The sequence below is a fragment of the Helianthus annuus genome, chromosome 6 (assembly GCF_002127325.2).
Source record: "Helianthus annuus cultivar XRQ/B chromosome 6, HanXRQr2.0-SUNRISE, whole genome shotgun sequence".
NCBI lineage: Eukaryota > Viridiplantae > Streptophyta > Magnoliopsida > Asterales > Asteraceae > Helianthus > Helianthus annuus.
This window is the reverse complement of record NC_035438.2, coordinates 116,439,314-116,465,553: the sequence shown is the minus strand read 5'-3', so window position 1 is coordinate 116,465,553 and position 26,240 is coordinate 116,439,314. Positions and strand designations below refer to the sequence as shown.

General features: G+C 37.6%; 1 protein-coding gene across 1 annotated transcript; it reads right to left on the bottom strand.

Annotated features, from left to right (window-relative positions):
• Positions 1-826: 826 nt before the first annotated feature.
• Positions 827-5,900, bottom strand: LOC110865856 (LOB domain-containing protein 1). Its single transcript, XM_022115183.2, has 2 exons — positions 5,521-5,900; positions 827-1,638 (listed from the first exon to the last, which is right to left on the bottom strand). Exons 1-2 carry the CDS (start codon positions 5,719-5,721, stop codon positions 1,303-1,305), a joined length of 537 nt encoding a protein of 178 aa, XP_021970875.1. The 5' UTR covers positions 5,722-5,900; the 3' UTR covers positions 827-1,302.
• Between the last annotated feature and the right edge of the window lie 20,340 nt (positions 5,901-26,240).

Genomic DNA, 26,240 nt, shown 5'->3' with positions numbered 1-26,240 from the left:
TCTCTCTCTCCTCCCTCTCTCCTTCCTTTCTTCGATGAATCCCCACCGATTTGGCCCCCCCATTTCACCTCCCCTCCTGGTTGGCATCACCTTACCGCACGGTGAGTTTGGTCCCCGAAGGGAGTCACCGCAGGTGCCCCGGACTCCCTAAGAAAGAAAAAAATTTACGATAATTGAACTTAATAACGCATTACATTTTTACACGACCAAAACTAGGTAATTTACTCTAATTGAAATACCAGGGTTAAATAAACAACTCGGGGAAAGTTATAATAAACTTTAAATGCAAAATTCTAATCAAACGCAAGAGAAGAAAGATAATGGAAAATTTAAAGACCTAATTATGTACATGTAAACTTAATTTGCTACAAATTTAGAAATCAAAGAGTGTGAAAAAGGAATGCGTGGAGCTTGCCCTGAAGTTCATGGTCAGAACGAAGCTTAAGCTAGATTCGTTCATCGATACTGGTCCTAATCAGATCTATAGGTTCCTTCACTTTGCTAGCCAATCAAGATATATCTATGCTACTTTTGTTGAGTAAGCCTAAAAAATAGGCCCCTGGGGCCTAAACGGATCGTTTATTACATAGAATTAGGCCTCTCATGATTCCAAGGTTTAATGTTAACGCATTTCCTTATAAGTCCCAGAAAAAAAAAAAAAACCAACATTCTTTTATAAATAAATTGAACACTGCATTAGCTTTTTACACATCCAAACAAAAGTCATTTAATCATGATAATTGAACATTAGGGTGTAAAAAAACTCGAGAAAAGTACATAAAACATTAAAAATAAAAATTCTAAAACTAATACAAGAGAAGAAAGATTAGTTGGAACAAATCTCTAGTATTGATGATAATAGAAAATCTAAAAGCTTAATCATATATAATTAAACCTAATATGGTACAAATTAGAAATTGAAGAATGACAATCTGGAGTTTGCCACTAGGCTCATGATCAAAAGGAAGCTCCTTCAATTCACTGCATTTTCCTCTTCTGGCCATACCCAATGTTTGTGCTTCTTTATAGGAAAAACCCTAAAATATGCGTTCTTCTCTATGTGTCGCCGTCGTGACAACATTTTTTTCCCACCAAAACCCCTAAAACACATAACCTTACTAAATTCGGATCCGCACTTATGTATATATTTTTGTATATGTGTTTCTAAGTATATATTTTTAGTCTAAAACAATTTAGAAATTAAATTAAACTACAAATAAATGAAACGATAACTTAGTTATGTCTTTTGAGTTGTCCTTTTAGAATCTAGAATTATTGGATCTCATTCAAAATATAGCCTTTTTATGCCCAAATAATATCCCATGAAGAGTCTTGATCATTATCAAGATAGACAAAAGGGCTACTGCTCTCAGATGAATCATGTTTAAATTCATCGTAAATTTGTTGGGATATTGTTTGTGAAGATCGACACATTTCAGTGGAAACCATGGCTTCAAGTTGGCAATTCATATTGAATATCTCAGCTTTAGCTTTAGCTAGTTGTGCTTGAAGTTCATTCACTTGGTTTTGAAGCTGAAATATGGTTCCGACACTTCCATAAACGGGGTCTATGATTCTTGCATTAGCCTCGTATACCATGCTACTAACTGCATCAGCTCTTTCAGATTCTTTTAATTCCTGAAAGTTGTAACATAATGTAAATTAAGATTTAAGATACAAACAATAAATATGGACGTTTTTTTTTTCAGAACGAATTATATGTTATAAACCGTGAGCAACCTATAAACAATTGTACGTAGTGTACGTATTTGATTAACCACTTGAGTCAAAAATTAAAATGTTTAACGCCCTAAGTCCATAAACGCTCATTTTGTAACCCCTCTAAGTCCAAATTTTTGACCCTGTCTAATAGGTTCTTAACCATAAGGGTATTTTAGTGATTTAGAAACAAAGTACAAATACTTAATGCCACCACCGCCACCACCACTATCATTTCACCATTTTGACATCATAGATCCAATCTTTCCGGGTTTAACCAACCTCGAATCAGCCACGACTCCCTTGGATTCTTGAACTTCATACGTTCTTTTTCGAAGGCATTTCCATATTTGTTCGATATGCGGGATCATAGTAAAGATCCGCGTAAAAGCCCTGATCTGTCATTTTTCCAAGGGATTGTTCTAGAAGAGAAGAGGTGTAGCGGGTGGTGTGGTGGTGATGGTGGAGTGTGGTGTGGTGGTGACGGTGGTGCAATGGTTGTTGGTGGTGTGGTGGTGATGGTGGTTCAGTGGTTGTGGGTGGTGTGGTAGTGAGGGTGAAGGTGTAGTTGTGGTGGTGTGGTGTTGATGGTGGAGGTGTGGTGGTGGGAGTGAGGTGGTTTAGAGAGAGAGAGATAAGAGAGAAACTTAATTAAATTAGTTTTTTTTTTTTAATTTTTAACTATAGGGGTAATTTGGTAATTTAACAATATTTAACAAAAAAAATTATAACGCTTTTTAAAATTTGGACTCAAAGGGTGACATAAAGAGCGTTTAAGGACTCAGAGTACTAAACATTTTGATTTTGTACTTAAGTAGTTAACAACCCTAAAACACATGTTCTCAAAAAGTAATTTTCTCTTCATGATATAACGAGAAAGTGTGATAGATGAATACTCAACAATATTAAACAAGTGAAACATCACACTTAAAGCAAAAGATAAAAACTCATTATATGATTTCTATAGTTCTCAACGTATTATTGGTTCTCAAATGAATACTCAGACAAGTGAAATAAATTTAATTCATGTTGTAGCAACTTTTTTTAACTGTTAACAAATAATTGTATTAAAAGTTAACCACTAGTTAACGATTACAGTAAATCCTTCAACGGTTTACATATCTTTTAGTTGCATATTTAGCTTCCAATAAATGTTATCTACAAAATAAATATTCACTTTATGAATTAACTTGAAAAAATAAAAATCTGCACATCAATAATTAATGCACCGACTATTCTTTCAATAACCATTTTTTTGTGTTCTTCATCTACATCTATTATTATTATCTGTTGGAAACAAACGTAATACTTAATAGAAACTAGAATTAAGACCTGTGTTGTGACAGGATCGCAAACCGTGCCAAATAGCATTAATGCTACACCACTACAAGTGACCAACAACACCAAAAAATCTCATAAAAACAAAATAAATAAAAAGAAAAAAATAATGTTGAACGAAAAGCAGTACGTAAAATCATTGAACCATGCATGGCCGCTGCGGCGTGCTAATGCGAAAAAATTAGACTGAAACGTAAAAATATTAAAGAATAACTAAGTCGATTTAAGACCACGTACGATGTGATGAACCTATCAAACAGGGAAGAATAGACGCGTTGTGACGGGCTTGTCAAACGAGTTAAATAAAAGAAAAAACATTGAACCCCACACACACGTTACGGCGAGTTTACTCGTAAAATTTAGAACAAAACGTAAAACAGAAAATTTGCAAAAGATAAAAAGTATGGTGGATCAAAATTGATAATAAAAATGTGTTGGGGTTAAATTGTAAAAGATGAAAAATTTTGGGTTAAAAAAAATCAAAGAGTTTAAAATGCAAAAAAAAAAAATGAAAACCTTTGAGTTAGAAGTGAAAACTCTTTTTTTTTTGTTGTTTGAAAAACTCTTCATGCTTGGAGTACAACTCCATCAAGCACCAAGATGTTCCTAATTTATAATACGGTAATACGGTAATATATGTTAATTGAAATGTTTGGTCTCTAAAATAATACCATAATAGTGAATATAGGAAAGTTATCCTACAAAGTCTTCTAAATCTAAGAAGTATATAGATACACAATAGATCACAAATTATAACACAATATCAAGCAAATATAACACAATTCCGAAAAATATAACACAATGTCGAACGAAAAAGACACACTTAGTCGCAAAAGGACATAATACTGCAAATATAGAAAAAAATACAATGATAAATAAAAAGACATAACGATAAACAAAAATTCTAAAATCTACAGGCTAAATATTCAAAAGCGAAAACCAAAAATCTCATATCATAGAGTTTAATGAGATGGTTCTATTTTCGCTTGAATAAGAATCGAAGTCCATTTAACACATTTCTTATGACCTCTTATTTTTAGTAGATTTTGTATTTGATACACTTTTATGCAAAGAGTAATCATATTGCATATGTCATGAATACTCACCGACAAATAAATGTTAAATGCCATATTACGCCATTCCAGCTATAATTGGGTGGTAGAGGCTCTTGTCTCTTGAAAAAAAAGACCAGTATTTAAATAATCTTGACATTTCTTGTAATTTAGTATTTATTAATGTAGTATTTAACATTAAAGAAAAAACAATATTATATTTATTGAGTAATAACAACTGTTATATTTTATTTTGCTTTTTTTTTTTTAATTTAGTATGTTAAATATTATAATAGCGTTCTTATAAGTTATAACCTATGTAATCTTTCTCCTCTATAAATAAAATATAATCGAATTTCACTTGTGTCATATTAGGATAGATATAGACAATTAAAGATTTGGATTAGTCCTTGTGTGAAGTTTTCAATTCGATTCCCGAGACCAACCGGGTCTTCGTCACACCGTGTGTTACGCAAGAGATTTCTACTTTTGTGGTGGCACAATGACTGCCAAGTGACAGCCGGCAGTATGGTTTCCCCTGGGGAACGCCCAAAAAAGCCAAACTTTGAAGCCAGCGTGAGCCCGGTTAAGACAATATAGTTTGGTCAAAGAGGGGCAATACAGGGCTCTCTGATTTAGAGAGTATAGTAACCTTATACATGAAGTTCACCGTTTAAAAAAAAGTTGAAGTTCAACCAAACCATCTTTCCAAGAAACGAATTAACCGGAGCATTTACATTCGAGAACATGTGGTTTTAGGCTATAAGTGAACCACACCAAACTATGCCAACCCTATATTTTTGTAACTATTAGGGGTGCAAACGAGCCGAGCCGAGCCCGAGCTCGACCAGGCTCGAGCTCGAGCTCGATTAACTTATGAGAGATCGGGCTCGAGCTCGGCTCGATTCGAGACTTGTTTTCAAAGCTCGAGCTCGGCTCGTTTGTATTTTCTCAAGCTCGAGCTCGGCTCGTTTCTATCTATTAATTAGTATATTAAATAAAAATAACATACATAATAGACTTTTTAAGCTCGCGGGCTCGATAAGTGAAGCTCGGGCTCGAGCTCGTTTACTAAATAAGCTTATTTTTAGGTTCGAGGTCGGCTTGTAAACAAGTTTACATAAGCTCGGCTCGACTCAGCTCGTTTACACTAAGGCTCGATAAAGCTCGACGAGCCTAACGAGCTTCACATGTGAGGCTCGAGCTCGGGCTCGATAAACAAACGAGCTTTGTTTTTAGGCTCAAGCTCGGCTCGGGCTCGATAAAGCTCGACTCGTTTCGAGCTTTTTCTCGAGCCGATCTCGAGTAGCTCGCGAGCCGCTCGACTCGTTTGCACCCTAGTAACTATAAGAAAACTTAAAGTACTACTTGTATAACTTTTTTTCTTATTAAAAACACAATCTTATATTACCTGTAGTAACTTGATTATGTTGCTCGCACCGAAAACTCGATGAGCCATAGTGAACCTAATCGGTTCGGTAGGAGGAAAATGAGGGGCCAAAATGCATTTCTCTACGCATCTTTTTCTCAACATCTTACAAGCACCACAAGGAGTCGCTACAACCACATCACTAGCATGTTTTTGTGGTGTTGTACTATAGTGGCTAGCCATCTTGGTGTGGTGTGTAGCGAGATGGTGAGAGAGAACCTCACTTAATAGGGTTTGCTTGGCTTATGGATATGTGGGTTTATTTAAAATATCTATATATAGACGATGACTAAGGTTTGAAGTTTGAAATGCATAATGGAGAACTAGAAACTTAAAGTGTAAAATATAAAATAAAGTATGCCATGTTCAAACTACTTTGACTGTATTTATGAAAATGGATAATTGTTGACTGGTCTGGCTGCAAGTTGGTGGCCGATCAATAGGGTTGAGTTATGATACCATGCCTGGTTGCCAAGTGTTCAACAACATCTTATCTACCATATGTTGACGTGATAATGATACGTTCAACAAAAGAAAAAAAATAGTTCTTCAGTTTGAAATTAATTGGGTGTATAAATTACTAAATTGTAACATGGGTGTTTAATAGAGTAAATTGTCATTTAGTTCTTGAGTTTTGTCTCGAATTGTCATTTTAGTTCAAATAATTTTTTTTCTTCTTCGGGTCTTTGAATTTTCCATGTTTTGCCATTTTGATCACATTCCTAACTCAATCTAAAAACCTGGTTATAACCAGGGGTATTTATTACATTTTTAAACTTTTCAATTTGTCATTTTAGTCCAAAACTTATTTTACATTAAAAAAGTAAAAGAAAAAAATAAATGTTATAAAAAACATACATACATACATATATAGGGAGCCGCTAGAATGAGAACCACCTCGAGTTGTAAGAACCGCGAGAACTACACCCCACGGAGGGGCGTTCGCCGCGATTTTTTTTTACAAGTAGATGTGTGCATTATAAACACGGCCGTAAAAAATCACGGCGAACGCCCCTCCGTGGGGTGTAGTTTTTTACACCTCAAGTTTGGTGAAAAAAAAAGAAAAAAGAAAAAAAATTAAAAAAACATCAAACTTGAGGTGTAAAAAACTACACCCCACGGAGGGGCGTTCGCTGTGATTTTTTACGGCCGTGTTTATAATGCACATATCTACTTGTAAAAAAAAAAATCGCGGCGAACGCCTCTCCGTGGGGTGTAGTTCTCGCGGTTCTTACAACTCGAGGTGGTTCTCATTCTAGCGATCCCCTACATATATATATATATATATATATATATATATATATATATATATATATATATATATATATATATATATATATATATATATAGGGTGGGGTTCATGCGAGAACCACCCTTATTGCGAGAACCGCGAGAACCAATGTGAACAGGGGGCAATTTTGTAAATACATAATAAAATTCAAAACAGCTGCCACTCCTCCTTTTTATGGACTTCAAACAACAATTAAATCCTCTTTTTTATTCACTTCATGTCCAGATCCATCAGTTTCTACACAATTCATCATCTCAATTCACGTCACACTCCAAATCCTCCAAAATTCGTCATATCGATCTTATAATTCAAACTCCAAATCCCCCAAAATTCGTCGTATCGATCGTATATGTCATCATGTATCCATCGTATATTCAAATTAGGGCTATAAGAAAAGAATCATCCATCATATATTCATCATATATCCGAAATTAGGGCAATAATAACAGAATCATTGAAGATTTCGGCACAAATAAGGAGAAACTGGCACAAATAAGGAGAAACTGAAGAACAAACATCAAATGGATTCATCGTAACATGATGCTACACAGTTCTGCGAATTTCTAAGTTTATACAATTTGTTTTTGCACTTTCATATATTAATATGATGATTAATTGTCGATTCAAATCCTTTATATGTTAATATGACAATTAAATCGTAGTTTCATACCTGCATTAGCGAAAATGGTTTGATGTATATGATGTTTTAGGGATTCGGGACAATTGTTGTGATACACCGACTTATAATGTGGTAGGTATGTGTGTTTTTTTGTATGTAGGTTTTGTTACTGAATAATTTTAATTATATTTGGTGGTAATACAGAATTTGAGTTGATAATGGTTAGGTTATTCTATTGAATCAAACATTACCTGTTGATACTGTCGGTCATGTTAATGCACATGTGCACATAGTTATGCACATGTGCATAATTAATATGGTGATGACAAAAGCTGATGCATAGATTGTTAACAAGGTCGTTTATGTTGATGCACATGTGCATAGTTAATGTAGTGATGATAAAGTTGATGCATATGTTGTTAACAATTAAGGTCGTTTACGTTTACGCACATGTGCATAGTGTATATGGTGATGATAAAGTTAACGTTAATGCACATATTTATTGATAATTTATGTTTATTGATCTTATTTTTTATTATTTTATTATTTTTTTGTATATTATTGTATATCAACAATAGGAAAAAATCGAAGAAAGTAACTTTTGTTTTGAAGTCAATGGATGAAGGGTCAAAAAAATGTCGGATGCAATGGAAGATGCTTATGCGACATGCAATGGAAGATGATCACGCGACAGTTAAACAAAGAGGTAAAAAATCAAAAAAATAACTTTTGTTTTGTATATTATTTTTTATCGAAGCAAACCTGTTGATAAGCTCAATCATGTTAATGCACATGTGCATAGTTATACACAAATGCATATTTTGCCAGATTATTTCAATTAGGTCAGTCATATGGATGCAAACGTGCAGTTAGACACATGTGCGTAATTTGCCAGAATATGTTAATAAGGTCATTCATGTTGTTGTACATGTGCATAGTTATGCACATGTGCATAGTTTGCCAGAATATGTTAACAATGTAATTTATGTTGATGCACATGTGCATAGTGTATATAGTAATGATAAAGTTAATGTTAATGCACATATTCATTGAGATTGTATGTTTGTTAATCCTATGTTTTTTTGTTTTGTTTATTATCGTAGATCGATAACGGAAAAAATTCAAAGAAAGTAACTTACGTTTTGAAATCAAGGGATGAAGGGTCAAAAAATGGTCGGACGCAATGGAAGATGATTACGCAACGGTTAAATAAAGTGGTAAAAAATGTTGATTAATATTCGATGATGCAGTTGGGAGTTTATTCCAACATTCCGTTCAGAATCCATTCCAACATTCCGTTCAGAATACATTCAATTGCGTGAGAACGAACACTGCCTAAGTTGAAAGTTATTCATTTGTGGAAGTTAAGTTTAGGAGTTTTATTTGTGTTATTGTTATTAGGTATGAAGGTACAGGTTGGGATGATTTGGCTCATAGGAAAGGTGTGTATGAAGCTGAGCAATGGCTGGTCAGGTTCGGTTACGTTGTGTGTTTTATTGTCTTATTAGAAGTTATGTTAATACAATGTGTTTGAGTGTTTGGTTCGGTTACGTTGTGTGTTTTATTATCTTATTGGAAGTTATGTTAATACAATGTGTTTGAGTGTTTGATTGACTGATCCTTGAGGTTGATGTGTATGTGCATGTTATGGGATGGTTGCAAATATGAAGGTGAATGGTTGCAGAACAATCCAGAGGGTCACGTGGTTCTTGAAGTTGACATACCAACTTATGAACATGTTCCTGGTTCAGAGTATGTTTGTGATTCGAACTATGTTGTTATGTGTTTTTGGTGACAAAAGTGTAAACGATGAACGTTGATTGTAATCATAAATCAATATGCACATGTGCATAGTGTGCAATAACATGTGAATAAGGTAGTTAATGTTGATGCAAGTGACATTGAATAAGGTATTTAGTTGTATTTTGGTGTGATGTATAGATTATGCACATGTGTATTTGATGCGATTGGGTAGAGATGCACATGCTCATTATTTTTTAGTTTTTATGTTAAATGATGTTGCCATTCATTTAAACAAATGTTTTATACCATATGCAGATGTAGATATAGGAAAAGACATACAAGGAAGGCAAGTAAATATGCAGATGTAGATACAGGAAAATATATACAAAAGAGGACAAGTAAGCGGAAGAATAATGAAACACTGGGCAAAGATGATAGTGAAATATATGTGGTCAAGAAAAAGAAGGTTGAAAAATCAACATTAAAGAGGAGACATGAGAATAATGATGATATGGTGGACAGCAATGTTGATGGTATGTGTTATAAAGTTGTGTTAATATAAAGTTGAATCTGCACATGTGCAAAATTATGTATGAAAATTATATAACGTGTGTTTCTGTTTTTTTTTCTATTGACACGTGTTATAAATTTGGCAAAGGATACCATACACGGGCTGACGGATGAAGAATCTAGGAAAAAGGTTAGAGGAATAATCAACAAAGCAGGAGGAGTATTGGAGGAGGTTGAACAAATGGGAAAAGATATAAAAGGAGTATTTGAGTAATCACTAGGAGTGTTGTAGGTAGGTGGTTGGTGGAAACAATATTTCTTGTTTTTTTTTTGTTGGCATTGACGGTGATATTGAGTGGTATTGTTGTAACACCTCGAAAAATTTCGTCCAATAATGTCTTGACACGTGTCATAAGGTTCCGGTATGTGAAAACAAACTTTAGAGGGACTAAAAGTGACAAACAGTGAAAACTATGGAACGTAAGGGTCCAAAGTGTCAACATTGGATAAATAGACTCTATGATAACCCTACATAATGTTAATAACCTTAAACGGATGGTTCATGGATCATACAAAGCGGAAAATGCCCAAAAGTGAGGAATTACAAACTATAGGGGCCAAAAGTGTCAACATGTTGAATTTATACCTCTGAGTGAACTTTTGGCAGACCCGAAGCTTTATAATGCTAAAATATACTCACTAGAATATGTGGTAAAAATTTCGTGAAGTTTCGATAACGTATGAGAAAGTTATGGCCAAAACCGTACTTGAGGGGTTAAATGCGTCAACGTCGAATTTCATGGCTTTTCGGTTGAGCGCAAAGTTATCCGAGGACATTACCATGTTGGTAAATGTCCCAAGGTTCTTAAAAACCAATATTTAGGGTTTACGAGTCAAGATAAGCAGCCAAAACCTCGCGTGCGAAGACAGGGACCAAAACTGCCAACATTTGAAAATGTTTGGACCTGCAGAACCCCAGGCGGCCCGCCTGGGCTGCCTTAAGCGGGCCGCATGGCCTGCCCAGTAACAGAAATTCACGAAAATTGCATTTTTGGTCCGAATTTGAAGTGTGTAACAGCTGTGTCCACCTCCTTTTGCTCCAATTAAATCCCATGCATGCCTAGTGCAACAGTGTGCTACCTCCAACCTCTGAATTCATCTTTAAATCAGATCAAAAGTTCCATTCCTTGGCATTTGCATTTGTAAACAAGAGCTCTCAACTTGCAAGAACACTCTCAAGACTTTCTGGAGCAAATCTGAACGACAAGGCCACCTCTAAGTGTTAACTAAGCATCAATAGGACCTTTGTAAGCTTCTATATCAGTCTCTAATCCGTTCTTGCTTAGATTAATTGCTAAAAGTCAAACTGTTGTTCTTATACTTTGACTTTTCGATTGAACGAGTTTTACTCAGTCATTTCTCAAATTGAAACCACATATATGTTGGTATTTATGTGGGAAACAAACCCTCAAAAGGGTATTCTCTGATTCCCACTTATTGCATGCTAATTGTCGAGTCAAAGGCGTTCTTAAAAAGTCAACAGAAGTTGTTTTTGTGAAAAATAGCTTAAATGGTAATGTAGAGGACATGCAATCTGTTTGAGCATCATAAATAACTTATAATATATGTAAGAATGTGTTTTATCATAATCAACTCGACAATCTATAGTATAAATACGAATCGGAACCGAAAGTCTTGTAAAACGACTTTTTCGTAGACTATCGATTCGGATCCGTACATGCATGTTTGAGATCTGTATTGGAGAGTATTTTTGACTATTTTTATTTTGGTAAAACCCTCTGGAATTTTATTGCTTGAGTCTATGTTTAGCCGATTCATTTGCATGTTTCCGATTTATGCTTAAAGTTGACTATTTTGCCCTTTTTGATATAAAACGTGATTTTTGGAAAAGTGAAAGAGTAGAAATCTTTATTACTAATATATAAACTTGCACCGAAAATTTGAGGACAGTTGGTGGTCCAGAACCTGAGTTATGGCCGATATCGTAAAACTATATCTTATTATTACATAAGCGGCGCATTTCGCGTATAACCTATTTCAGGCCACGTTTTGATATAAAACTTTTTCCCACTGATGTTATATATTATTTTGGGAATTTTGATGATTTTTATTTAATTTTTGGCTGATCGGATCATAGATCGCTAAGTCGATTCGGTTAATGCCGGTTTTGACCGTTTAAGCCATAAAATGAGTTTTACACATTCTTTTGACCCGAAACCTTTTTCTACTGATTTTATATGTTGAATAAATTATTTTGAGCCTTCTGGAAATGTAAAAATCTTAGCTTTCTTATTAAAACCCGGAAACGGCTCTAAATCGCATTTTTAGCGTTTTTAGCGCATAGTAAGCGTTATACTCATTTTAAACATATAAGACTTATACCTACTGATGTGTTTAGTGTATTTTTATAAAATAACAGTAAGTATAAATATTTGAACTCAGATTTCCAGTTTTGGCAGTTTTAGCCCTTGTGAAATTACTAAAATACCCCTACGGTGCATAGTTTGATTTTAAATGTTAAAGTTTGGTATATGGGTCATACCCTACTGTTATAATATGTTAAATGAAGTATATTTACTGTATAAACCAGACCCAAAACTCAGATTTCTAATATGACTCTTTTATAATCTTTTAAATGACCAAAATGCCCTTATAAGGCATAAATTGAGTTTAAAATTATTCCGGGCAATATAGAACATAACTTACTGATATTATATCATATTTAAAGCATATTATCTCAGGGAACTTGCATTTGACTCTTTTGGCTACCCGTAACGCCCTTTTTGCGTTCGGTTCGGTTTACGTAACTAGTTTGCGTAAATTGACCGAAACGGGTCAAACGTTATCGTTTTCATCTCAAAATCCAGAATGTATTTAGTATACCCATATGATACAAGTATTCAAACTTGTCGGGTCTAAATCACATTCTATCCGGTCTTTCGCTTAATCGTGTGCTTGTACCGTATCGTCCTTAAAACTAACCGGTCAAAGCTTAGGCTTAAATAAAAGACCCGTTAGGAATCTAATAGGTTATTATAAACCTTTGTTCCAGATTAGGAGGCCCAGTAAAAGCTACCTACACTTACCGTTTGTGATTCATACTTGCTCAGGTAAATACATTTTGACTTATTTTCCCTATACGGGCTTGGGGTACGGTATTTAAAATACCGCTTGATCGGGCGCACAAGTCCTGCACCTTATGGGTGTACAGTCTTGAATAGCTTGTGCGACTCGTTTAAACAGTCTTGTCTTACTTTAGGCTTTGGGGGGTTATTGACCGTGTCCCGGATATCCTTGGCATTATCTTACGAGATGGCCACGACCAGAGCACGGGGTGTAGGCGTACACCCGGCGTGTATAACTCTTTAATGTGGTGTGTCATTTAACCTTTAGCCCGGACAGCAGATCCCGGGCCACCACAAGTACGGGTACATGTAAATCGTTCACAAGTTTATATTGCATAAATATCCCAAGTTAATAAAAATATTTATGCCTTGTGCATTTAAATCAATTTTCAATCATTTTCAAAATGAGTCGGTTGATTTGTATTTACCAGTGTAAACTGACGTATTTTCCCAAAAGGTTAAGTGCAGGTACTATACGAACTAGGCTGGCTGTTTCCTAAGAGCGTCCACTATAGTCTCGCAAGCTCGGACGACAAAATAAACTGTTGAACAATTTTATCTTATTTTTATTTGATCCGCCTGTGGATCCGTTTCAACTACTTATGATGTTTATTATGTCATTTTAATTAAAGTTGAAATGCATCTATTCTGCTTCCGCTGTGCATTATTATATTGTGTTGATTGTCTATGACGATGCCAACTACGTCACTGTACCCCACACCGGGCCCACCGGTGACACGTGGAAATCGGGGTGTGACAGGTTGGTATCAGAGCCAACGCTGAGTGAATTAAACACTAGTCCTTTGTGTTTAATCTCAGTTACACAATTGCACAATCCTCGATTTTCGAGTCTAGACAAAGAACTTAGGAAATGTTCGACATTTCGTTTATTTTACCTTTATTTTTATTATTAGCTTTGTCTTATATATTTTGTTGTGCAACTTGTTTAATTTTTGACAGGTTCATCATGCCGCCACGTATGAGAGGACGAGGAGGATTCGCCACATCACATGACCACGAGGCAGGACCCTCACACAGGCGAGCCCCATCAGCTTCGCACAACACTGCAGCCCATGATCTTTGGAGATCATTCGCCGAGCCAGCCAGGCACTCGGTATCTTTGAGCACCTCGCCATCCCTACCTCACTCATTTGGGCCCCATTTTGAAAATGGGCCCCATGACTCCCATGGATCTTTCATTCCATTACACCAGTCACCTCACCACTACCCAGCACCAGCTTATCAGGGCCTATACAACCCTGATGCTTACTTGGATGAACAAGTGGGTCATAACCCACTAGGACCGGAAGACCACTTCTCTGGTGGTAACGAGATGGAGGTCGACGAGGACACTGACCCTTCCCTGCCGCCGTCCGGCACGCCTAACCATCCCATTGAGATATCGGATGGGTCACCATACAGGGGATCACCCTTCAATGGTGTTGACAGCTACGAGGAGAGGTTTAAACAGCATGATTGGTTTTACACCCCCAGCCAGCACAACTCTCCCATGCACCAGTCTTACCACGGTTCTCCCGTGCACTCTCAGCACCACTCTCAGCAGCAGCAGCTTCAGCAGCCGCCTTTGCAGCAGGACCCATCTGAGGCCTTCTGGCGCGACGTGATTACTCCGTCGCCACCACCACCACCGGTTTTGCCTCCTCTGCCTCAGAGGCCAAGGAGGAACGCGCGTATGTCTACGCAAGGAGGGATTCGCATTGCCACCCCTCGACATTCAGGTAGCGGCCGCTACTCGCCGCTCCACGAGGAGTCAGAGATGGGAGAGTCTCAGCATCCCGTCTCAGAGGTTACTTCTACGACTATTGCACCACTACCGCCGCAGAACTTTGGAGAGCCCATCCCTGCGTATGCTAGCGCAGCGCAGTTCAACCCTTTCGAGCCGACTTTTCCTCCCGGTTATGATTATACGGGAGATCCCTACTGGTTAGCTTCAGGCTACAACCCTCTCAATCAGGAGAGTACTTTTGGAGGTCCCTGGGCTACGGGACCATCAGCTTTTGGATTCCCACCGCAGGGATACCAGCAGCCGCAGCCTCCACAGCCACAGCAGTATCAGCCACCGCCGCCGGCGCCAATGATGTCGCCACCGCAAGTCCAAGAAATCCTGCAAGGGATACACGACGTGCGACGGGAATTGCAAAATGATCGCCGACACAACCGCGGTATGTTCAAGAAGATGGTTGACTTGATTAAGGGTAAGAGTAAGAAGGATTATTAAATCCTTTGTTGTTAGCTCTTTTACTCATGTCCCTGCGTGGACATTTATTCCTGTATTCTACCCCTGCGTGGGTATATTTCTCTTATTCTACCCCTGCGTGGGTATGTTGTTCTGTTAACCCCTGCGTGGGTTTGTTTTGTTTTATTTGTTGTTGTTGTTATTGGTTTAGCCCCTGCGCGGGCATGTTATTCATGTTATTTGAATTAAAGTCCCGTTTAGGGCAAAGATGTACTAGTTACTTTATTTAAAATTTGAAATGGTTAATTTGAATTTCTCATTTTATTTGGGTGCATGAAAATAATATTAAAATAAGTGGAAAATATCAATTTTTATTTGATTTGCCATTTTAATAAGAATCTTAGTAAGGTAGAACCTAGCTTGAATGCCTTATTTACAGGCCTAGCCAATATGGTAAAACCTGGTTGAAAAGATTCAAATCTCTGTTAACATCTGGAAACATGTTAACATTCCTGGCCAAGCGTGATCTGTAAAATCACACAAGCCACCCTTTTTAATAAATTATTTGCAGATTATATCTGTACACAAGTCTATTTATGACTTGATACCTACGGGTTATGACTATGTCATATAGTGGCAGTTGTGGTTTATGACTCTCTGTCTAGTAAAGGATTATTTGTTTAATTATACAATGCTAATCCTATAAAAATCTAAATTTATAATTTAGTAAGTTGTCCGAAGTGACTAGGCCTATTGTGCCAATATATATATTTCATTCCATAATATAGTTGCTAATAAAAGCCCTGAATGAAATTAAATAAATTAACTATTATGATTCTTAATATCATGGTTAATAAATCGTCTAGAACGATAATACTGTAAGGTTTCTAAATAAGACCTTGTCCTTTTATGTAGCTTAAAGCTACATGGCCAAATCGGAGGAGACCAACAGTCATTCTGGAGAACACCCAGATAATACCAGGATTCACGTCACTGGTGAAGAATTGCAAGCACTGATAGATAACGCCGTTGCCAAAGCTATGGATAGGCAATTCAGGGAATCTAGCGGTACTCGGAGTAGGACCCGAACAGTATCGCACGTAAAGCCCAAGACTCATTCTGAGGCTCATAGTAAGCCACCTTCTAAAAAGAGTGAGCCGAAGAAGGATGAGGAGGATAATCACTCCTCCAACCACAGCAGTATTCCTAAGCAAGAAGTCAAACTGAAGCATGATACGCACAGCAAGTCCTGTACGTACAAATATTTCGTATCTTGCAAACCCAGAGATTTTACTGGGGAAAAAGGAGCAGTTGACTGCATGACATGGCTAGATGAGATGGATACTGTGGTTGATATCAGCGGGTGTGCTGATAGGGACGTCGTGAAGTACGTGTCCCAGTCGTTCAAGGGAGATGCGTTAGCATGGTGGAAGTCACTCCTACAAGCTGCCGGTAAGGCCACACTGTACGGTATGTCATGGGAACAGTTTGTGGCCCTGATCAAAGAGAATTTCTGCCCGCAGCATGAGGTCGAAAGAATTGAATCGGATTTCGTATCTCTGGTTATGAAGAACCTCGATTGTCAAGCGTATCTTACTATGTTCAACACTTTATCTCGGTTAGTGCCTTATCTGGTGACCCCGGAACCACGAAGGATTGCTCGATTTATTGGGGGTCTGGCACCGGAGATAAAGGCAAGCGTCAAGGCTTCAAGGCCTACGACATTTAGATCCGTAGCTGATCTATCCCTCTCCCTCACTCAAGATGTAGTCAGACTGAGAGCTATGAAGAGCTCAGAGGAAAACAAGAGGAAACGTGAGGATGACACCTCACGAAGATCTGAGAAACGACACAAGGGAAACAACGACCATAGGAAAGGGTTGGGTTTCAAGAAAGGAGATCAGTCGGGTGAAAAACCCAGATGCAAGAACTGCAAGAGACACCATTTTGGGAAATGTCTTTTGGAAGCGAATTCCCAGTCTCACGAAAAGCGATGTGGAATCTGCAAGTTCACCGACCATAAAGCTTTAGATTGCAAGAAGATGAAGGATGCAACTTGTTTTGGTTGCAACGAGAAAGGGCATATCCGGCCAAATTGCCCAAAGAATGCAAAGAAAGCTGACGACGGGAAGAAGACTAATGCGAGAGTCTTCAGAATGGACGCCAAGGAAGCAGTTCTAGACGACAACGTCATTACAGGTACGTTTCTTGTAAATGATGTTTTTGCTAGAGTCTTGTTTGATTCAGGAGCTGATAAGTCGTTTGTAGATGATAAGTTTTGTAAGTTGTTAAACCTTCCTGTTAAAACCTTAAGTGTGAAATATGAGGTGGAATTAGCCGATGGAACCATAGAAACCGCCTCGACTGTTCTAGATGGATGTGTTATATCCATTAGGAATCATTCTTTCCCATTATCCTTGCTTCCCTTTAACCTAGCTGGATTCGACATAGTGATAGGCATGGATTGGTTATCGAGTAACCAAGCCCAGATTCTGTGCAATAGAAAGCAAGTGATAGTGAAGACTCCGTCTGGTGAGTCACTTACTATTCAAGGAGACACCCAGCATGGATTGCCGGAGCAAGTGTCCATGCTCAAGGCATCCAGATGCATGCAGAAGGGATGTGTCATTTATATGGCACAAGTTACCATTGATGAGCCGAAGCCGAAGATTGAAGATATCCCTGTTATCTCAGAATACCCTGAAGTATTCCCTGAAGAACTACCCGGTTTGCCACCAGATAGGCAAGTGGAGTTTCGAATAGACATCATTCCAGGTGCTGCGCCTGTAGCAAGAGCACCATACAGATTGGCACCAATGGAGATGAAGGAGTTGAGGACGCAATTGGATGATTTATTAGCTAAAGGTTTTATTAGACCTAGCTCGTCTCCTTGGGGAGCGCCAATCTTGTTCGTTAAAAAGAAGGATGGATCGATGCGTCTGTGCATCGATTACCGTGAGCTTAACAAAGTCACTATCAAGAATAGGTACCCGTTACCCAGGATCGACGATCTGTTCGATCAGTTGCAAGGAGCAAGCTATTTCTCGAAGATCGACTTGAGGTCGGGCTATCACCAGTTGAAGGTTAAGGAGGAAGACGTACACAAGACAGCGTTTAGGACTCGTTATGGACATTACGAGTTCCTAGTGATGCCGTTTGGGCTCACTAACGCACCAGCCGCATTCATGGATCTCATGAATCGCGTCTGCAAGCCTTATTTAGACAAGTTCGTTATCGTCTTTATTGACGACATCCTTATCTACTCGAAGAGCCAAGCTGACCATGAGAAACACCTTCGTTGTATTCTCAAACTTCTGCATCAAGAGAAGCTTTATGCCAAATTTTCGAAGTGTGAATTTTGGCTTCGAGAAGTCCAATTCCTTGGACATGTAGTAAGTGAGCGTGGTATCCAAGTAGATCCTGCTAAAGTAGAAGCAGTCATGAACTGGCAGGAGCCGAAGACTCCTACCGAGATTCGCAGTTTCCTTGGATTGGCAGGATACTATAGGCGATTTATTGAGAACTTTTCAAGAATTGTTGCGCCCCTAACTTCGTTGACTCGTAAGAAGATTAAGTTTGATTGGGGCCCTAAGCAGCAGGAATCCTTCGACATCCTGAAGAAGAAGTTGAGCAATGCTCCAGTGTTGACACTGCCCGATGGCATAGAAGATTTCATAGTGTATTGCGATGCATCGCACACTGGTATGGGCTGTGTGCTCATGCAGAGAGGCAAAGTCATTGCCTACGCTTCTCGCCAGCTAAAGGTGCACGAGAAGAACTACACCACCCACGATTTGGAATTGGGTGCAGTTGTGTTTGCTTTGAAGCTATGGAGACATTACTTGTACGGAACCAAGTGTATAATATATTCAGATCACAAGAGTCTTCAGCATCTGTTCAATCAGAAGGAATTGAACATGCGTCAAAGGCGATGGATGGAAACTTTAAATGATTATGACTGCGAGATAAGATACCATCCAGGCAAGGCAAATGTAGTTGCCGACGCCTTAAGCAGAAAAGAAAGGGTGAAACCAATCAGAATCAATGCCAAGCGCATTGAAATAAGAAATAATTTGAACAAAAGGGTGTTAGCTGCACAGAAGGAAGCTGTGCTGGAAGCTAACTATCCTGCGGAAAAGTTAGGAGTAACTGAGGAGCAGTTATCCTACGACAAGGATGGAATGCTACGACTAAACGGACGAATATGGGTTCCAGTTTATGGAGGACTTCGGGATGTTATCCTCCAGGAAGCCCACAGCTCTAAATATTCCGTTCATCCTGGAGCTGATAAGATGTACCAGGATTTGAAAGCAAACTACTGGTGGATTGGTTTGAAAAAGTCAGTAGCTGAGCATGTAGCTAAATGTTTGACTTGTGCGCAAGTCAAGGCTGAGCATCAGAAGCCGTCAGGTTTGCTTCAACAACCTGAAATTCCCAAGTGGAAATGGGAAATGGTGACAATGGATTTCATCACCAAGTTGCCGAAGACGAAAAAGGGAAATGATACCATATGGGTCATAGTAGATAGACTGACTAAGTCAGCTCATTTTCTACCCATCAAGGAGACGTATAGCTCCGATATGTTAGCTCAATTATACGTTGATAAGATTGTAGCGCTACATGGTATACCTATATCTATTATCTCCGATAGAGATACTAGATATACGTCGCATTTTTGGAAAAGTTTCCAACAATCATTGGGCACTCGTTTGAATTTTAGTACGGCTTATCATCCTCAGACTGATGGTCAGAGTGAGCGTACTATTCAAACTTTGGAAGACATGCTTCGTGCATGTGCGATCGATTTGGGTGGTAGTTGGGATAAGAACCTACCACTGATTGAATTCTCCTACAACAATAGCTACCATTCCAGCATCAAGGCTGCGCCTTTTGAGGCTTTATACGGTAGAAAGTGTAGATCGCCCATTTGTTGGGCAGAAGTTGGAGAAGTCCAACTGTCAGGACCAGATATCGTCTTTGAGACGACAGACAAGATCGTTCAGATTCGCGATCGTTTGAAAGCTGCCAGGGATAGGCAGAAAAGTTATGCGGATCCTAAGCGCAAAGATTTTCACTTCGATGTAGGTGATAAAGTATTGCTTAAAGTATCGCCCTGGAAGGGTGTGATGCGATTTGGAAAGAAAGGCAAGCTAAGCCCGAGATATATAGGACCTTTCGAGATTATCGAACGTGTCGGGTCAGTCGCTTATAAGTTAAACTTGCCTGAAGAGCTTAGTGCTATTCACAATGTGTTCCACATCTGTAATTTGAAGAAGTGTTTCGCTGACGAATCACTGGTTATACCGCATACAGATATACACATAGATGAGAGTTTGAAATTCGTAGAAAAACCTTTGACGATTGAGGATCGACAGGTGAAAAAGCTTTGAAGGAAGTACATACCTATTGTAAAGGTCAAATGGGATGCCCGTAGAGGTCCCGAATATACGTGGGAAGTGGAATCCACGATGCAAGAGAAATATCCCCATTTGTTTCAGTAAATCTCAAGGTCGATATTTCTTTTAAGGGGGTGAGGATGTAACACCTCGAAAATTTTCGTCCAATAATGTCTTGACACGTGTCATAAGGTTCCGGTATGTGAAAACAAACTTTAGAGGGACTAAAAGTGACAAACAGAGAAAACTATGGAACGTAAGGGTCCAAAGTGTCAACATTGGATAAATAGACTCTATGATAACCCTACATAATGTTCATAACCTTAAACGGATGGTTCATGGATCATACAAAGCGGAAAATGCCCAAAAGTGAGGAATTACAAACTATAGGGGCCAAAAGTGTCAACATGTTGAATTTATACCTCTGAGTGAACTTTTGGCAGACCCAAAGCTTTATAATGCTAAAATATACTCACTAGAATATGTGGTAAAAATTTCGTGAAGTTTCGATAACGTATGAGAAAGTTATGGCCAAAACCGTACTTGAGGGGTTAAATGCGTCAACGTCGAATTTCATGGCTTTTCGGTTGAGCGCAAAGTTATCCGAGGACATTACCATGTTGGTAAATGTCCCAAGGTTCTTAAAAACCAAGATTTAGGGTTTACGAGTCAAGATAAGCAGCCAAAACCTCGCGTGCGAAGACAGGGACCAAAACTGCCAACATTTGAAAATGTTTGGACCTGCAGAACCCCAGGCGGCCCGCCTGGGCTGCCTTAAGCGGGCCGCATGGCCTGCCCAGTAACAGAAATTCACGAAAATTGCATTTTTGGTCCGAATTTGAAGTGTGTAACAGCTGTGTCCACCTCCTTTTGCTCCAATTAAATCCCATGCATGCCTAGTGCAACAGTGTGCTACCTCCAACCTCTGAATTCATCTTTAAATCAGATCAAAAGTTCCATTCCTTGGCATTTGCATTTGTAAACAAGAGCTCTCAACTTGCAAGAACACTCTCAAGACTTTCTGGAGCAAATCTGAACGACAAGGCCACCTCTAAGTGTTAACTAAGCATCAATAGGACCTTTGTAAGCTTCTATATCAGTCTCTAATCCGTTCTTGCTTAGATTAATTGCTAAAAGTCAAACTGTTGTTCTTATACTTTGACTTTTCGATTGAACGAGTTTTACTCAGTCATTTCTCAAATTGAAACCACATATATGTTGGTATTTATGTGGGAAACAAACCCTCAAAAGGGTATTCTCTGATTCCCACTTATTGCATGCTAATTGTCGAGTCAAAGGCGTTCTTAAAAAGTCAACAGAAGTTGTTTTTGTGAAAAATAGCTTAAATGGTAATGTAGAGGACATGCAATCTGTTTGAGCATCATAAATAACTTATAATATATGTAAGAATGTGTTTTATCATAATCAACTCGACAATCTATAGTATAAATACGAATCGGAACCGAAAGTCTTGTAAAACGACTTTTTCGTAGACTATCGATTCGGATCCGTACATGCATGTTTGAGATCTGTATTGGAGAGTATTTTTGACTATTTTTATTTTGGTAAAACCCTCTGGAATTTTATTGCTTGAGTCTATGTTTAGCCGATTCATTTGCATGTTTCCGATTTATGCTTAAAGTTGACTATTTTGCCCTTTTTGATATAAAGCGTGATTTTTGGAAAAGTGAAAGAGTAGAAATCTTTATTATTAATATATAAACTTGCACCGAAAATTTGAGGACAGTTGGTGGTCCAGAACCTGAGTTATGGCCGATATCGTAAAACTATATCTTATTATTACATAAGCGGCGCATTTCGCGTATAACCTATTTCAGGCCACGTTTTGATATAAAAATTTTTCCCACTGATGTTATATATTATTTTGGGAATTTTGATGATTTTTATTTAATTTTTGGCTGATCGGATCATAGATCGCTAAGTCGATTCGGTTAATGCCGGTTTTGACCGTTTAAGCCATAAAATGAGTTTTACACATTCTTTTGACCCGAAACCTTTTTCTACTGATTTTATATGTTGAATAAATTATTTTGAGCCTTCTGGAAATGTAAAAATCTCAGCTTTCTTATTAAAACCCGGAAACGGCTCTAAATCGCATTTTTAGCGTTTTTAGCGCATAGTAAGCGTTATACTCATTTTAAACATATAAGACTTATACCTACTGATGTGTTTAGTGTATTTTTATAAAATAACAGTAAGTATAAATATTTGAACTCAGATTTCCAGTTTTGGCAGTTTTAGCCCTTGTGAAATTACTAAAATACCCCTACGGTGCATAGTTTTATTTTAAATGTTAAAGTTTGGTATATGGGTCATACCCTATTGTTATAATATGTTAAATGAAGTATATTTACTGTATAAACCAGACCCGAAACTCAGATTTCTAATATGACTCTTTTATAATCTTTTAAATGACCAAAATGCCCTTATAAGGCATAAATTGAGTTTAAAATTATTCCGGGCAATATAGAACATAACTTACTGATATTATATCATATTTAAAGCATATTATCTCAGGGAACTTGCATTTGACTCTTTTGGCTACCCGTAACGCCCTTTTTGCGTTTGGTTCGGTTTACGTAACTAGTTTGCGTAAATTGACCGAAACGGGTCAAACGTTATCGTTTTCATCTCAAAATCCAGAATGTATTTAGTATACCCATATGATACAAGTATTCAAACTTGTCGGGTCTAAATCACATTCTATCCGGTCTTTCGCTTAATCGTGCGCTTGTACCGTATCGTCCTTAAAACTAACCGGTCAAAGCTTAGGCTTAAATAAAAGACCCGTTAGGAATCTAATAGGTTATTATAAACCTTTGTTCCAGATTAGGAGGCCCAGTAAAAGCTACCTACACTTACCGTTTGTGATTCATACTTGCTCAGGTAAATACATTTTGACTTATTTTCCCTATACGGGCTTGGGGTACGGTATTTAAAATACCGCTTGATCGGGCGCACAAGTCCTGCACCTTATGGGTGTACAGTCTTGAATAGCTTGTGCGACTCGTTTAAACAGTCTTGTCTTACTTTAGGCTTTGGGGGGTTATTGACCGTGTCCCGGATATCCTTGGCATTATCTTACGAGATGGCCACGACCAGAGCACGGGGTGTAGGCGTACACCCGGCGTGTATAACTCTTTAATGTGGTGTGTCATTTAACCTTTAGCCCGGACAGCAGATCCCGGGCCACCATAAGTACGGGTACATGTAAATCGTTCACAAGTTTATATTGCATAAATATCCCAAGTTAATAAAAATATTTATGCCTTGTGCATTTAAATCAATTTTCAATCATTTTCAAAATAAGTCGGTTGATTTGTATTTACCAGTGTAAACTGACGTATTTTCCCAAAAGGTTAAGTGCAGGTACTATACGAACTAGGCTGGCTGTTTCCTAAGAGCGTCCACTATAGTCTCGCAAGCTCGGACGACAAAATAAACTGTTGAACAATTTTATCTTATTTTTATTTGATCCGCCTGTGGATCCGTTTCAACTACTTATGATGTTTATTATGTCATTTTAATTAAAGTTGAAATGCATCTATTCTGCTTCCGCTGTGCATTATTATATTGTGTTGATTGTCTATGAGGATGCCAACTACGTCACTGTACCCCACACCGGGCCCACCGGTGACACGTGGAAATCGGGGTGTGACAATTGTGATACAAACAAGTTTGTGTTTTGAAAGATGATGTATGTACATATGCATAGTTTTGGTTAATTTCAGATGGTGGTTGATGGTTTAGTTATATTGGCCAGTTGATGATGTACTATGTTGTTTGGTATCGTATTAGGGTTATTGAATGCACATGTGCATAATTTGAAAATGTATACATATTGGTAATTTATTTACGTGTTTGGTATGGTATGAAGGTTTTTGGATGCACATGTGCATAATTTGAAATTGGTATACACGTTGGTAGTATATCCATGGATGGTAATGTAGATGATGATGTAATAGGTTGTTTGGTATTTTATGAAGGTTATTGAATGCACATGTGCATAATTTGAAAATGTATACATATGTGTAACATGTTTATACATTTGGTATGTTAGAGAGGTTTTTGTATGCACATGTGCATAATTTGAAATTGGTATGCATGTTAGTAATATATCCACAGATGGTAATGTATATGGAAATGAACTGGTATAGGTTATGTTAAAGTGGTATGTCATATGCACAATTGCATTATTTAGAATAATAATACATGTTAGGTGTTCAGGAATTAAATTACATACGATTTTGTTTAATAATTGAGTGATAAAACATCATCATCCATTCAATCATAAACATCGGAAATTTGTAATCATAATATCAGAATACATTGTTTAAATGATGTTTAATCGAGTAGTTCAAAGTAAAAATGTAGGTCAAATTGAATGTAAATAGGTTAAATTAAATGTAAACAATAATTCAACATAATCAAATTGAACGCATTCGTTTCAAATTAAATGTAATCAAGTTCAACGTAGACGAGTGTTTCAACTTGAATGTAAACAGTTGAGACTAAATGTAAAACAAACAATAAAAACAAAATGATCGATATTTGACGACGAACTTAATCAAATTTAGGATGGTTGGTTGCATTATGACATCTGGATGAACGTATAAGGGGTTGTTCATGTACATTTATGTATGTAGGGTCTTCATAGTCATCGTAAGTATCTTCATCAGTATCATTATCATCATCTTCTTCATCAATATCATTAGCATCATCGGAACAAGAATCTGTTTCATCTGTCCGGAATTCTAGTAGCAATGGTAGCAGCTTCATTGTGTATGAATGTTCATGGATGTTCCTGAATATAAAAAGAATGTCAAAAAGTGAATAATGAAATGGTAAAAAAATGATATTTAATAAGGTAAATGTTATGTGTAAGAATGTTGTATAAATGATAAACATATTATTGGTGATGATTATAGGGTAATGGTGACGTGATGCACATGTGCATGATTATGTACTGATATTGTGAACAAATTATTGTTGATGATGATAGGGTAATGGTAACGTGTTGACATGTGCATGATGTAGATTATTGGTGATGGCTATATGGTAATGGTAAAGTGTTGCACATGTGCAGGATGGTGTATTTATAGGGTAATGGTAAAGTGATGCACATGTGCAATATGGTGTAGTTATAGGGTAATGGTAAAGTGCTGCACATGTGCACATGTGCATGAGCAAATTTTCAGCGAATGCATAATATTTCAGCAGATGGACCAGCTTAAACAAAATCCTAACTTTGAGCGAATGAACTTAAATCTGAGCCGATGAAGTCTAATCTACGGATGTACTTATTCCTAATAAGCAGACGAGCAATACTGCGAATGAATGTTAATGCAACAGATAAACAATTTAATCCAGACCCGTTAAATTCGATCCGTTAATTCTGCAGATATAGTTAAAATTTGCAGATTGATTTAACTTCTGCAGATGGAAGGTTCAGCGACTGGACAGATATACTGCGGATGGTGTAATCTATGCGGCGGATGTATTTGAACAGTGAATAAACCAATTTCTACGAATAAACTGATTCCATCGAATGGACTAAATTGATTCCAGCAGATGAAAGTTTTGTTTCTGCGAATGAACTAAAATGCAAATGAACTGATTCTAACAGATTTAGGTTCGTGCTTATGTAACAATGTACTTGATCTTGGTCAGTGATTGTGCAAACAGACAGCACAGTAACACAATCACTTGCGAACCGATGTAGATCTGTCACAAACTGATTCAATGCAACAAACAAAATGTATATATGTGAATGAAAACC